The 15,745-nt window shown below is 44.8% G+C and overlaps 1 protein-coding gene across 7 annotated transcripts in view; it reads right to left on the bottom strand.

Moving 5' to 3' along the window:
* Positions 1-15,745, bottom strand: part of TNRC6A (trinucleotide repeat containing adaptor 6A) — a 186,885-nt gene that overhangs the window by 98,828 nt on the left and 72,312 nt on the right. For 2 of the 7 annotated variants that reach the window (XM_030799573.1, XM_030799562.1), the window contains exon 1: positions 73-312. The exons of 1 other annotated variant lie outside the window; for it this stretch is intronic. In XM_030799573.1, coding sequence (XP_030655433.1) covers positions 73-77 — 5 coding nt within the window. In that variant the 5' untranslated portion in view covers positions 78-312. Of the gene's footprint in view, positions 1-72; positions 316-15,745 lie in introns of those variants that run through there. 4 more of the 7 variants (XM_030799551.1, XM_030799548.1, XM_030799542.1 and 1 more) reach the window with 4 other exon arrangements.

A 15,745-nucleotide genomic window follows, 5' to 3' on the forward strand; every position in this document is an offset into this window, starting at 1 on the left:
CGCCGCGGTTGCGGGCCCTGCGGCAGCGCCCGCGGCTCCTCCCGCCCGGAGGGAGGCCCTTGTTCCGCTCACCTCATGTGTGTAAAGTGCACGAACAAGTGGGGCGCGGCGAAGGAGGCTCGCGAGCCTCAAGCCCTCCGCAGCACCGCGGGGAGAGGCCCGAGCCGCTGCACCAGCGCCATTTTCTACACCGACCCGCTGCCGCCGCCGCCGCCGCCGCCGCCGCCGCCGACACCACCGCCGCCGCAGGCCCCAGACCGGAAGTGAATGCCCCACTCGGCAACCCCTTCCGGGGGCGCCGCGGCCACTGGCCCCCAAGATGGAGGCCCTAGCAACTGGACCCGCAGACTGGGCAGGTCCTTGGCAACCACCCCGGCGTGTCACGCTGCACCCGGCCGGACCTCCTTGGAGGTCACAGCCTCCGAGCGCCCCGCGGAGTGGCTGTGGGGGGGCCTGCGGAGCCCCGAGCCCAACCTTTTTCGGTGCGGCAGACTCCGGTCTGACCGAGGAGGGGAGTCCCTCCCCTCCTCCTCCTTCTTTGCTGCGACACAAGTTTCCTACCCGCCGCCCGGCCCCTCCCCCACTGACACACGCCAAAAAAAAAAAAAAAAAAAAATTGCCTAAAACGCAAATTCTACCCCAACCGCAGCCTGATGAGCCCGCGCGGCTTTTGAATTCAGCCACTTCTAATTATTTTTGACCTTGGGCCAGTTATTTAACCTCTCTGTTTCTCTGTTCCTCCTCAGGTAAAGAATGCATACCTGAGGCGGGTTGTGAGGCTTAAAAGCGATTTTTATCCACCGACCTTTGACTCAGCGGTTCCGCCTGCACGGATTTTCTGCTCAAGAAATAATTCTGGGTATCTGCAAATATTTCACCATCGAGATACTAAGCTGTGGTATTGATGATGGTGAAAAATTGTAAACAGCCAAAATGTCCAGCGCTACTAGATGGCTTCAAAAACAGCTGCTGGCATGTATTAGGACACTGTAAAAATGATGTGGAGGAATAATCCCGGCATGGGGGAAATGGTTGCGATAGAATAAATGAAAAAGCAGGTTCCAACGTAGCTCACACAGTAAGAAACAGTGTAGACACAGATACTTACATGTAGATACACGAAGATATGTATATATGTAGACACAGATGCATATGTGTACATTAAAAGTATACATACATACCTACATGTAGATACAATAAGACATACATATCTGCAGGTAGATACAACAATATACATACATGTAGATGCAGTAAGATACATATTTTCACTTGCGTGTGTTCTTTCCAACCTCTCATCATGCTTTTTCTTCTAATTTAAAGATAATTCCTCCTCTGTGCTTAAAATCTATAACCTTTACTTTCTCAGAAACCCCACTCTGTGGATCATCCCGTTCTCCTTTTTCTAACCTAAGTCCTTCAACCGGCTTTATTTTTTTAATTTTTTTTATTATATTATTTTTAGGCAGAGTCTCGCTCTGTCTCCCAGGCTGGAGTGCAGTGGCGCGATCGCCGTTCACTGCAACCTCTGCCTCCCGAGTTCAAGCAATTCTCCTGCCTTAGCCTCCCGAGTAGCTGGGATTACAGACGTGCACCACTGCGCCCATCTATTTTTGTAGCTATTTTTAGTAATGACGGGGTTTTGTCATGTTGGCCAGGCTGGTCTTGAACTCCTGACCTCAGGTGATTGCCCGTCTCGGCCTCCCAAGGTGTTGGGATTACAGGCGTGAGCCACTGCGCCCAGTCTCAACTGGCTTTACAACATGCTTGAATCTCTCCCATTAAAAACAAACAAAACTTCCCTAGACATGTTGGGTTTCTGTCCTCTCCGAGAGGATAAGCTAGTGAATGAATGCACAGAAAGTCATGAAACATGCACCAAAATGTTAACTGATTATGACTTTTTTCATTTTCTTCTTTTAGTGTATCTGTTTTTTTCTTTTTTGCAATGAGCATATAAAAACACTTTTTTGAAAAAAAAAATCAGGCTTACAAAATATAAAACGTAGTGGGCACCGAATAAATGCTAGTGACTTTCCTTTTCCTGCTATCATCCCTGAGGTTCACTTACCTACACACATATTTGTTTTTCTTTCATAATCCTTTCTACTTAAAATGTTTAAAAAGTTACTACGGTATTTCATTAGGAGTTTAAAAATATGAACATATATGTATGGCACAATATGCTTTCATACCAGGCTTAGGAATAATTTTTCACAACAACATAAGGCAATGAAAACAGTCATATTTATCAACATTTGCACAGCTGTTAAGATTGGCTGATTTTTTTATTAGACTTTTTTAGGTTTTAATAACTCAGTGATTCTTAATTGGGACAATGTTGCCCCCATCCCTACCCCTGAGGACATTTAGCAATGAACTTTTTGGTTGTCACACTGGATGCTACTGATTGGTATCTGATAGCTACAGACCAGGGATTCTGCTAAATATTCTGTGATGCATAGGACAGTCCCGTACAACACCGGAGTATCTGAACCAAAATGCCAATAGCACCAAGGTTGAGAAAGCCTGGAACTAATTCCCAGCTCCAGAGAAGCTAATAAGATGTGATTTCTTGGTGGGGTGATTTTTACCCACCACCGCGCGGTGGCTCATGCCTGTAATCCCAGCACTTTGGGAGGCCAAAGTGGGCAGATCATCTGAGGTCAGGAGTTTGAGACTAGCCTGGCCAACATGATGAAACCCGGCCTCTACTAAAAATAAAAAATTAGCCAGGCATAGTGGCACATGCCTGTAATCCCAGCTAATCAGGAGGCTGAGGCAGGAGAATCGCTTGAACCCAGGAGGCGGAGGTTGCAGTGAGCCGAGATCACGCCATTGCACTCCAGCCTGGGCAACATGGGAAAAAAAAAAAAAAAAAAAGATGTGATTTCCAGAAGGTTTGTCGACAGTGATTGGACATCCCATCTGAGCCCTCCTGGGCTGCAGCGTAGAGTGTTCTATATGAGGTCATGCTAGTCACTTTTAAATTATCTCTTACTTAAACTTGGTGCATACGTTGAAGAAAAATGACAATATAAGATCAGCACTGATTCCTTATGTGGGACCCTCTAAGGGATCTTTTCCTGTTACCGTCTTTTCTTTTTACTAAATAATCATTCTCTCTACCGAATATTTCCCATCACCACACAAACTCTAGTAACTTTCATTAAAAAGCAAAAAGCCCAAAACTCCCTTGATGCATCATTCCTCTCCAGCTCCATTTTTCTGCTCTTGTTCCCAACAATGCTTTCTTGGGAAAGTGTTCCACACAAGCACCTTCCACTGGCTCTCCTCCTTCTCCCAGCTCTCTTTAACCTGATATCCCCATCCCTCCTCCAAAACTGCTCTTATGAAGGTTGCAAGTGACTTTGAGAGTGCCAAACTCAATGGAAACATGTCTGTCCTCATCTTGATTTACTTCTTAGCTACATTTGCCACAACCTAACACTCCCTCCTTCTTAAGAGAATCTCTTTGCTAGGCCATCTTGACAGTATATTCTTCTGGAGTTCTTTTTACCTCTCTAGCCATTTTTTTTTTGGTATCTTTTGCTAACATCTTCTGTTTTATATCAAGTAAATGTTGGAGATCTCCCCACTCCCAAGGCTTTGTTCCAGACTTCTGTTCTTTCACCTTCTCTACTCTCTCTTTAGGATGGGTAATCTCGTTTATTCTCTTGTATTTAAGTACTCTCTGAATGCAGATGACTCTCAAATTTAAACCTTAACCGTTGTCTCACCTGTGTATCCCTGAATGCCAAAATGACAATTCACTCACACAATATTTATTGAGCACCTACTATGTGCCAGGCACTGTGTTAGGACTGTCTTCTCTGGTTCTTGTGTGGAACTACTGTGGTGGATTAAGACTAGGAAGGCAGACAGATTTGGTTTTTGTTGTTGTTTTAGACATAGTCTCGCTCTGTCACCCAGGCTGGAGTGCAGTGGTTCGATCTCGGCTCACTGCAACCTCCGCCTCCTGGGTTCAAGCGATTCCCTTGCTTCAGCCTCTCCAGCAGCTAGGATTACAGACGTGTGCCACTACACCCGGCTAATTTCTGTATTTTTAGTAGAGAGCGGGTTTCACCATGTTGGCCAGGCTGGTTTCGAACTCCTGACCTCAAGTGACTCACCCGCCTCGGCCTCCCAAAGTGCTGGGATTATAGGCATGAGCCACCGTGCCCGGCCGATTTTTCTTTTTTCTTAAGCAAACAAAAAGTGTATAATTACAAACTATGGCAAGTGCACAGAAGAAAGTGTGAAACAAAGGAAAACAACATTGATTATGCAGCAAAGAATGTTTCTTTGAAAATGTAAAGCTTCACCTGAGAATGGAGAGAGGAGCTGGGGAGGGGGAGAGGAGGGGTCTCAGGCTGGAGGGTTACATTTATGTTTACATTTGTGGGTTATCAGTGCGGAGGGAAACAGGCTTCATATTGTATTTGGCTTTAAATCTGCCAGACCAAGGCAAATGGATTGCTGGAGCTCAGGAGTTCGAGACTAGCCTGGGCAACATGGCAAAACCCCATCTCTACTAAAAATAGAAAAATTAGCCAGGTGTGGTGGTGTGCATCTGTAATCCCAGCTACTCAGGAGGCTGAGGTGGGAGGATCGCTTGAGCCTGGGGCGGGGTGTAGGTTGCAGGAAGCCAAGATAATGCTACTGCACTCCAGTCTGGGTGACAGAGTGAGACCTTTTCTCAATAAATAAATAAATGAATCTGCTAGTGTTGTCGTTTTCATTTTACTTGCATCAATCCATTAGGAACGGAACCAGAAACAAGGTTCTATAAAGAGAAACAGGCTGTACAAATTTAATTTTAAATAAGCCCTTTTTCTCCATTTGTCTTTGTTGCTGTGGCTTTTGAAGTTATCAGGACATAAATGTTCTCTAACTTCTCCTTCTCTTACTGAGAAGGGCAAATGATGAGCTTAATACTTTGGAAATTATGTACTTGAAAGAAAAGATTTTGTTTTCCTCCCAAGGCTTTACCAAATACCATTGTGAGATATAAAAGTATTTTTTTAGGCAAGGCTCATGCATAATATTTTTAAATTTTTAAATTTTTTCACAATAATGTATAAATATGAATGTGGATCTGAGTTCCTGTAGAGAATTTGTTTATTTATTTTAACAAGGTCTTGCTCTGTCACCCTGGCTGGAGTGCGGTGACACGATCTCGGCTCACTGCAACCTCCACCTCCTGGGCTCAAGCGATCCTCTCACCTCAGCCTCAAGTAGCTGGGACTACAGCCACAAGCCACTGCACCTGGCTACTTTTTGTATTTTTTGTAGAGATGGAGTTTACCATGTTGCCCAGGCTGGTCTCGAACTCCTGAGCTCAGGTGATCCACCTGCCTCGGCCTCCCAAAGTGCTGGGATTACAGGTGTGAGCCACCATGCACAGCCAAGTGTATTTATCTTATTTAACTAAAATGTATTTGAAAGTTAATATATGCCAGTCAGGCTCTGTTCTAAGTGCTTCACAAATATTAATTAATTATTAATTGTAGCTTTCACATAGCCATGTGAGGTAGAAATATTATCCCCACTTTGCAGATGGGGGTAATTAACTTGCTCAATGTCATATTAAAATAGTAAATGATCAAACAAACCAGCGTACACTCAAGTGATTTGCTTCCAGAGCCTGCTACGTTACAGAACTGTTTTTCTTAACCATATTAGATCCTACACCCCTTTTGATAACAAATGTTTTGTAACACCACCTCTTTCTATCCCAACATGATAATCATGTCTTAATTTACCTAAGACATAATTTCACAATACATACATATTGACATCTCTGATATAAAAGAGAAATAAAAGTAACCATAATAAAATAAAACGTCTTTCATTATGTAAATGTTTGGAAATGGTCTACACTAGAAGATGCAGTGGGGTAGCTAGGTCTTGACACCTATGCGTACTATCACTGCTATAAATAGTCACAGCAGTGATGAATTGATTACTCACACATCAAGAACTGTAGTTATGTTGGAGACGTAATTTTTCTGGAATGGAGAACAACTCTCAGTCGAGTTCTGAACAAATAGAAAACAGTTCTCTCTCAATTTATGTGATAATTGCATTACTGGAAATTTTGCAATAATTAAAATGGAATAACAAAAAAAGTTAGATATTCAGATAATTATAAACATCCCTTTTACCTATGTGAATGTCCAGTGAGGGAGGAATTCCTCATTTTGTGGAATTAACTCTGTCCAGCATCCACAACTCCTAGCCACTGACTTTTTTTTTTTTTTTGAGAGTCTCGCTCTGTCACCCAGTCTGGAGTGCAGTGGCACGTTCTTGGCTCACTGCAACCTTCACCTCCCAGGTTCAAGCGATTCTCCTGTCTCAGCCCCCCAAGTAGCTGAGATTACAAGCACATGCCACTACACCCGGCTAATTTTTGTATTTTTAGTAGAGACAGGGTTTCACCATGTTGGCCAGGCTCATCTTGAACCCCTGACCTCAGGTGATCCTCCTGCCTCAGCCTGCCAAAGTGCTGGGATTACAGGCATGAGCCACTGCACCCTGCCGCCACGGACTCTTAATAGCACACATCTCCCCTCAACCAAAAACACTTCAGTATTTCCCCCAAACCCTCTGGGGAGTGGAGGTGAAATGTTACTTATTGAGAACCATTGCTGTGGAGGATGAGAAGAGCCAAGGAATGAATCCTGGAAAATCTGATACTGTTATGAAGAAACCAGCAAGGCAAGAGAGAAACAGCATGAGTGTGGCATAATGGGCCCATGTAATATCTCCTGGGTATTTCAGGCTGACATGTCAAAATTTAGCCTCCTCATTCCTCCCCTGACCCAACCAACATCCTATATGGACCTGACCCTTTCCCAGTTTTCCCCCAAGTCGGTAATAACACCACCAGTCACTTAGCTGCCCCAGCCAGAAACCTAAGCATTAGTTCTGACTCTTCCCTGCCTCTCATGCATCATGTATCAACAAGTCATCTGGTCTCTAATCTGCTTTCTTTGTCTTCTCTTCCTGTATTTCTTCACTGCCATCCCGTAGAACACCCCGAAAACTCCAAAGATTCATTCTCTTTGCCTCTTTTTTGTCGTGGTGGTATAATTCATATACAATAAAATCACACTTTATTTATTTAAGAGTTGTGGCTCACACCTGTAATCCCAGCACTTTGGGAGGCTGAGGCAGGTGGATCATTTGGGGTCAGGAGTTTAAGGCCAGCCTGGCCAACATGATGAGACCCTGTCTCCACTAAAAATACAAAAATTAGCCAGGTGTGGTGGCGGGTGCCTGTAATCCCAGCTACTTGGGAGGCTGACGTAGAGAATCACTTGAACCCAGAAGGTGGAGGTTGCAGTGAGCCAAGATCATGCCACTGCACTCCAGCCTGGGTGACAGAGTGAGACTCTGTTTCAAAATAAATAAATAAATAAATAGTTGGGGTCTTGCTCTGTCACCCAATCTAGGGTGTAGTGGCATAATCATAGCTCATTGCAGCCTCAAACTCCTGGGCTCAAGTGATCCTCCCGTCTCAGCTTCCCAAGTAGCAAGAATGACAGGTATGTGTCACCACGCTCAGCTAATTTTTTATTACTTTTTATAGAGATGAGGTCTCACTGTGTTGCTCAGGCTGGTCTTCAATGCCTGGCCTCTAGTGATCCTCCCACCTTGGCCTCCCAAAGCACTGGAGTTACAGGTATACTCACACTTTTAAAGTGAAAAAATGTAATGCATTTTGACCAATAAATATACCCATGTGGCCATTATCACAATCACTATATAGAACACTTTTATCACTCCAGAAAATTCCCTTGTGCCCCTTCTCAGTGACTCACCTGTTGTCCTCCCACACACACCTACCACCAGGAAACCACTTTTCTGATTCACATCACCACAAATTAGTGCTGTCTGTTTTAGATCCTCATATAAATGAAGTCATACTGTGTATATTCTTTTGGGCTTGACTTCTCTTGCTAAACGTGCCTGTGAGAGTCATTCATATGATTGCATGTATTAAGTTCATTCCTCTTTATTGCTGCCAAATATTCTATTGAATGGATATACCACAGTTTCTTTACTCATCCTCTTGTTTTAAAATAATAATAATAGTTATTTTTATTATCATTTTGATACAGGATCTCACTCTGTCACCCAGAATGTGGCGCAGTGGTGCCATCCGGCTCACTGTACTTCCACTTCCCAGGCTGAAACCATCTTCCCACCTTAGCCTCTTGAGTAGCTGGGACCAAAGGCATGCACCACCAGGCCGGGGCAATTTTTGTATTTTTTGTAGAGATGGGGTTTTGCCACGTTGCCAAGGCTGGTCTCAAACTCCTGGGCTCAAGGGATCCACACACCTCAGCCTCCCAAAGTGCTGGGATTACAGGCATGAGCCACCGCACCCAGCCTCTTCCTCGTGTTAGTTAACATTTGGGTTGTTTCCAGTTTGGGGCTATTATGAGTAAATCTGGTATGAACAGTTCTTGTACAAGTCTATTTTTGTGGACAGTGGGCATGTGTTTCTATTTCTCTTGGATAAATACCCAGAAATAGAATTACTGGATCACAAGGTAAGTGTATATTTGACTATATAAGAAACTAGAAAACATGTGTAAAATGGTTGTACCTGGTTGCATCTCAACCTCATCAAGAGTTCTATTTGCTGCCCCTCCTCAGCAGCTTTGCAGGTGTTCATTCTTAGCCTGTCAAAACCGTTGTCCATACAGCAGCCTTAATTCTTTTCTTTTTTTTTTTGAGACAGTCTCGCTCTGTCACCCAGGCTAGAGTGTGGTGGTGTGATCTCGGCTCACTGCAGGCTCCACCTCCCGGGTTCATGCCATTCTCCTGCCTCAGCTTCCTGAGTGGCTGGGACTACAGGTGCACGCCACCATGCCCAGCTAATTTTTTTGTTTGTTTGTTTGTTGTTGTTGTTGTTGTTTTAAGTAGAGACGGGGTTTCACTGTGTTAGCTAGGATGGTCTCGATCTCCTGACCTCGTGATCTGCCCGCCTCAGCCTCCCAAAGTGCTGGGATTACAGGCGTGAGCCACTGTGCCCAGCCCAGCCTTAATTCTTTTTCTTTCTTTCTTTCTTTCTTTTTTTTTTGAGATGAAGTTTTGCTCTTCTTGCCCAGGCTGGAGTGCAATGGCATGATCTTGGCTCACTGCAACCTCCGCCTCCCAGCCACAAGCGATTCTCCTGCCTCAGCCTCCTGAGTAGCTGGGATTACAGGAGCCTGCCACCATGCTTGGCTAATTTTTTTGTATTTTTGGTAGAGACGGGATTTCACCATGTTGGCCAGGCTGGTCTCGAACTCCTGACCTCAGGTGATCCACTTGTCTTGACCTCCCAAAGTGCTGAGATTATAGGCGTGAGCCACCACACCCGACCTCTTTTTCTTTTTTTGAGATAGGGTCTAGCTGTGTCACCCAGACGGGTGTGATCACAGCTCACTGCAGCCTCCAACCCCCAGGCTTAAGTGATCCTCCTGCCTCAGCCTCCTGAGTAGCTGGGACTACAGATGTGAGCTGCCATGCCTGGCTAATGTTTATTATTATTATTTGTAGACAGGGCCTTGTTATGTTGGCCAGAGTGGTAATTTTTCTGAAAATGAAAGTTGGATCATCTTCTTTTCTGCTTAAAATAGTAGAAAGGATTTCCAGGGCTCTCGATTTAAAGCCTGATACCTTTAACATGTTCTGTAACATCTCCCTGATGTTATCTTATAGTCCTTCTCTCTTGCCTACCATGCCTCAGACAAGCCTGCTCCTCCTAATCTTTTCCCTGTCAACCCAAACGTAACTTCCTCTGGACTTTCCCGACCAGCACCTGCCTTGACTCAAAAGGTCTCCCTCCCAGTTATATATTCTAAAGACACCCCCTACACCTTCATAGCATTCATCACATTTCTAATGAAATATTACTGTCGCTTGTTTAAATTTTTTTTTTTTTTTTGAGATGGTCTCACTCTGTTGCCAGAGCTCGAGTGCAATGGTGCAATTATAGCTCACTGCAGCCTTGAACTCCTGGACTCAAGTGATCCTCCTGCCCCAACCTCCTCAATTGCTGGGACTACAGACTCACACCACCACACTCAACTAATTTTCATTTATTTTTTATTTTTTAAATTTTTTTGAGATAGGGTCTCATTCTGTTACCCAGGCTAGAGTACAGTGGCATGATTGCAGCTCACTGCAACCTCTGCCTCCCAGGTTCAAGTGATTCTCATGCCTCAGCCTCCTGAGTAGCTGGGATTACAGAGACCTGCCACCACGCCTGGCTAATTTTTATATTTTTAGTAGAGATGGGGCTTCACTATGTTGGCCAGGCTGGTCTTGAACTCCTGACCTCAGGTGATCCACCCACCTCCCAAAGTGTTGGGATTACAAGCGTGAGCCAGCAAGCCCGGCACCAACTAATTTTTAAAATTTTTTGTAGAGATGGGATCTCCCTATGTTGCCCAGTCTCAAACTCCTGAACTCCTGAGCCTAAATGATCCTCTCACCTTGGCCTCCCAAAGTGCTACGATTACAAATGTCTGCCATTGCCCCTGGCTTTGTTTAATCTTTGGTACTCCGATTTTTTTGTAAGTGCCAGGAGAGCAAAGGCCATATCTGCCTGGTCATCAGTACATCTCCACCTCTAGCACAATGCCTAGTACATATTAGGCCCTCAATAATGCTTATTAAATGAATAAATAATTTTCCATAGTCTGCTTATCTCTTTTTTTTTTCCTTTTTCTTTTTTTTTTTTTTTTTGAGACAGAGTCTTGCTCTGTCGCCCAGCCTGGAGTGCAGTGGTGCGATCTTGGCTCACTGCAACCTCCGCCTCCCGGGTTCAAGCAATTCTCCCGCCTCAGCCTCCTGAGTAGCTGGGATTACAGGCGCCCACCACCATGCCCGGCTAATTTTTGTATTTTTAGTGGAGACACGGTTTCACCATATTGGACAGGCTGGTCTTGAACTCCTGACCTCAGGTGATCCACCCACCTCAGCCTCCCAAAGTGCTGGGATTACAGGTGTGAGCTACTGCACCTGGCCTGCTTATCTCTCTCAATCCAGAAATCCACATCACCACCAAAGAGGTCTTTCTAACTAGTTAATCTGATAAGGTCCTGCTGGTGCTATGAATTCTTGAATGGCTACATTCTATAGAATTATATCTGAAACCCCTTGTGTAGCATAATCTTTGGAGTTTTCGGGGTGTTCTGCGGGATGGCAGTGAAGAAACACAGGAAGAGAAGACAAAGAAAGCAGATTAGAGACCAGATGACTTGTTGATACATGATGCACGAGAGGCAGGGAAGAGTCAGAACTAATGCTTAGGTTTCTGGCTGGGGCAGCTAAGTTACTGGTGGTGTTATTACCGACTTGGGAGAAAACTGGGAAAGGGTCAGGTCCATATAGGATGTTGGTTGGGTCAGGGGAGGAATGAGGAGGCTAAAGATTCTTCAAGAACTCTTGCTACCTAACCTGCCATATTTCTGACAATCCCTATATTGTGCTTCAGCAATAGTGAATTACTACTAGTTTATTGTGTTTTTCAAAGCCTCTATGACTTAAACATGTTATTTCCTCTGAATGGAAGTCCTCTCCTATTATGTCTACCTAACAAACTCCTGCTTCAAAGCCCAGTTCAAATGCTACCTCCCTTGGTAAGCCTTCCCTGAAATGCTCTGGATCTCATAAGAACACAGATGTGAGTCAAGTACCAATAGTAATGTGGCTATCATTCCTACCCCCTCCTATTCAGGTGGAAACACAGCCCTCTGAAAAGAACGCCTTGAGCATTTAGGGCTGGAATCTCACATGCTCTCGTGAGATAACTCATTTTATCCAGGCACTGCCAGCAGAGAAGGCTTCCGGGAGTGGAGACTTGTCTGCTGCATTCAGTGTTTTATTCTCCAATACATAGAGTAGTTCCTGGGAAGTATTAAGCTTGAAATTCATATTTGTTGAATACGAAGAATGAACGGGCGGGCCGTGGGGGCACATGCCTGTAGTCCCAGCACTTTGGGAGGCTGAGGTGGGTGGATCACCAGGGATCAGGAGTTTGAGACCAGCCTGGCCAACATGGGAAACCCTGTCTCTACTAAAAATACTAAAAAAACAAAATTAGCTGGGCATGGTGGCACGCACCTGTAATCCAGCTACTTGGGAGGCTGAGGCAGGAGAATTGCTTGAACCCAGGAGGTGGAGGTTGTAGTGAGCTGAGGTGGCACCATTGCACTCCAGCTTGGGTGACAGAGCGAAACTCCTTCTCAAAAAAAAAAAAAAAAGGTGAACCTTGTCTTTCTTCCAAGGAGTTAAATGACGTGACAACAAGTATCGTTGTTCTCCGGTTTCTTACCCTGTTTGCTAATATCATGACTGTCAGCAAGAATTGGATTCTCCTAGACTTCTGCATGATCTCTGGGATCTCCTGGGTTTTGCTTTATCTGACGAATGCAAATAACATTCTTTCCATGATGCTCGGGCCTGCCGCCAGATCCACCACAGGCACATTTATTGTTTCACCGAGGATAAAGTGGGTACTTCTGCCTCTTATTAGGTCCTTTGGATATTCATTGCTAAAATAATCATTGGTTGCTTCCCTACTTTTTCTGATAATGGCACCCAGCTTTTCCTTAGAGGCTGTCCTCCTTCGCTCTCAGTCTATGAATTTTGGTGGAGAAATGCTGCATTAATCATTCTTATATTTAATGATTCTTATACCCACTGATTAAGTAGAGGATAACTTGAACATTAAAATAAATAATGAGGCCAGGTGCAGTGACTCATGCCTGTAGTCCTAGCTACTCGGGAGGCTGGTCAGAGAGGTTCACTTGAGTCCAGGAGATCAAGGCTGCAGGGAGCTGTGATGGCGCCACTGCACTCCAGCCCTGGGCAACATTGTGAGGCCCTGTCTCAATAAATAAATAAATAATAGCAATTATCACAATAACATAGGAAACTGTGTATCTATACAGACAGAAATAAATGTATTTATTTATTAATCAGTTCATTTATTCATTCATTCAAATTTTCTTTTTTTCTTTTCTTTTTTTTTTTTTTTGAGATGGAGTCTCGCTCTGTCGCCAGGCTGGAGGCTGGAGTGCAGTGGCACGATCTCGGCTCACCGCAACCTCTGTCCCCGGGTTCAAGTGATCCTCCTGCCTCAGCCTCCCGAGTAGCTGGACTACAGGTGTGCACCACCATGCCCAGCTAATTTTTGGTATTTTTCATAGAGACGGGGTTTCACCATGTTGGCCAGGATGGTCTCTATCTCTTGACCTTGTGATCTGCCCACCTCAGGCTCCCAAAGTGCTGGGATTACAGGTGTGAGCCACCGTGCCCAGACTTTTTTTCTTTTGAGAGAGGGTCTCACTTTGTCACCCAAACTGGAATGCAGTGGCGTGAACATGGCAGCCTTGACAACCTCCTAGGTGCAAATGGCCCTTCTGCCTCAGCTCCCCAGGTAGCTGGGACTACAGGTGTGCACCATCACGCCCAGCTAATTTTTGTATTTTTTGTAGAGGCAGGTTTTCACCATGTTGCTCAGGCTTGTCTGAAACTCCTGGCCTCAAGTAATCCACCCGCCTCGGCCTCCCAAAGTGCTGGGATTCCAGGCGTGAGCCACTGCACCCAGCCCATTCATTATATGTTTGATGAGGAATAACAGCTTCTGTTTCCAGCCAACATGAAGTAACTGGAGCTGTATTTACCCCTCCCTCCTGAAACAGCTAAAAATACAGACAAAATTTATGAAACAACTGTTTTCAAAACATTAGACATCAAGCAAAGGAGGACAGTGAGCCCCATGAGATGGGAAAGAAATGAGGTGGACCCAATGGTTGCCCTAGATTACTGCTTGAGGAGAGTTTCCAGGCACTGGTATGGTGGCACAGGAAGGGAAAACCCAAGCACAGTGGATTTCTTGAGTTGAAGCAACGTAGCTCAGTGTCTGGAGAGACCAAAATGGCTAGAGTTTGCAGGTCAGAGTACCAAAGAGGAGAGAACCACACAGAGAACTCCAGAGATCTATGGATGGTCATACTTGGCTCTTTAGCTAAAAACTGTGTAGCACATGCATGCCATAAAACTACTCAAGGATGGGCCAGGCACAGTGGCTCATGCCTATAATCCTGGCACTTTGGGAGGCCAAGGTGGGCAGATCACTTAAGGCCAAGAGTTTGAGACCAGTCTGGCCAACATAGGGAAACCCCGTCTCTACTAAAAATACAAAAAAATTTAGCTGGGCTTGGTGGCATGCACCTGTAGTCCCAGCTACTCGGGAGGCAGAGGCAGAAGAATCACTTGAATCTGGGAGGTGGAGGTTGCAGTGAGCCAAGATCATGCCACTGCACTCCAGCCTGAGAGACAGAGTGAGACTCCATCTTAATTTAAAAAAAAGAAAAAAAAAGAAACTACTCAAGAATGGAAAAGAACCACCCAAAATGATTAGAAGGAACAACATCTGGGACTCACAGAGAGCTTGGAATAGTTTCTGATCCCATCAGGCAGAGTAGAAAACCTTGCAATTCACAGACATTAGGTACAGTACTTAGGAGGGTTTTCCATCAGTGGTGGGACAAAGTTAACTCTTAACAGATGCTTTTCTAGTTGTGCTCAACAAAGCTTAAAAGGAATTTCTGGCCAGGTATGGTGGCTCATGCCTGTAATCACAGCAATTTGGGAGGCTGAGGCAGGAGCATCGCCTGAACTCAGAAGTTCAAGACCATCCTGGACAATAAAGTGAGATCTTGCCTCTACAAAAAATTAAAAAATAAAAATTTTAAAAGGAAGGGATTTCTAAAAGGTTCAATCTGCATTCAAGTAGTTAAGTGTATTCCAGAACAAATCTATAGAACATTTATATAAATATAAAAACTACAGAGGCTGAGGTGGGCAGATCACGAGGTCAGGAGATCGAGACCATCCTGGCTAACACGGTGAAACCCCGTCTCTACTAAAAATACAAAAACTTAACCAGGCGTGGTGGCGGGTGCCTGTAGTCCCAGCTACTTGGGAGGCTGTGGCAGGAGAATGGCGTGAACCTGGGAGGTGGAGCTGGCAGTGAGCTGAGATCACACCACTGCACTCCAGCCTGGGTGACAGAGCAAGACTCCATCCCAGAAAAAAAAGAAAAAAAAACAAAAAACAAAAAACTACAATGTACCAGATAAGCAAAAAAGTAGGAAAATGTGATTGAAATGAGGAGAAAATTTTGCTATTTGAAACTGACCCAGAAATGACACAGGTGCTAAAATTAGAAGAAAAGGACATCAAAACAGTTATTAGAGCTGTATTTCATATATCCTAAAAGTTAAGGAGAGCCCTGAAAGATATTTTAGAAAGACAGACTTAAACTTCTGGAGGTAAAAACTACAATGTCTGAGAAGAAAAAAGCACAGAATTGGATAAGATTAACAGCAGGCCAGGCACGGTGGCTCACGCCTGTAATCCCAGCACTTTGGGAGGCCAAGGCAGGTGGATCACAAGGTCAGGAGATCGAGACCATCCTGGCTAACATGGTGAAACCCCCCGTCTCTACTAAAAATACAAAAAAATTAGCTGGGTGTGGTGGTAGGCGCCTATAGTCCCAGCTACTCGGGAGGCTGAGGCAGGAGAATGGCGTGAACCCGGGAGGCAGAACTTGCAGTGAGCCAAGACTGCGCCACTGCACTCCAGCCTGGGTGACAGAGTGAGACTCCATCTCAAAAAATAAAAAAAAAAAAAAGATTAACAGCAAATCAGGCACTGCAGAAGAAAAGATCAGTGA

This window comes from Nomascus leucogenys, chromosome 2 (assembly GCF_006542625.1).
Source record: "Nomascus leucogenys isolate Asia chromosome 2, Asia_NLE_v1, whole genome shotgun sequence".
Lineage (NCBI taxonomy): Eukaryota > Metazoa > Chordata > Mammalia > Primates > Hylobatidae > Nomascus > Nomascus leucogenys.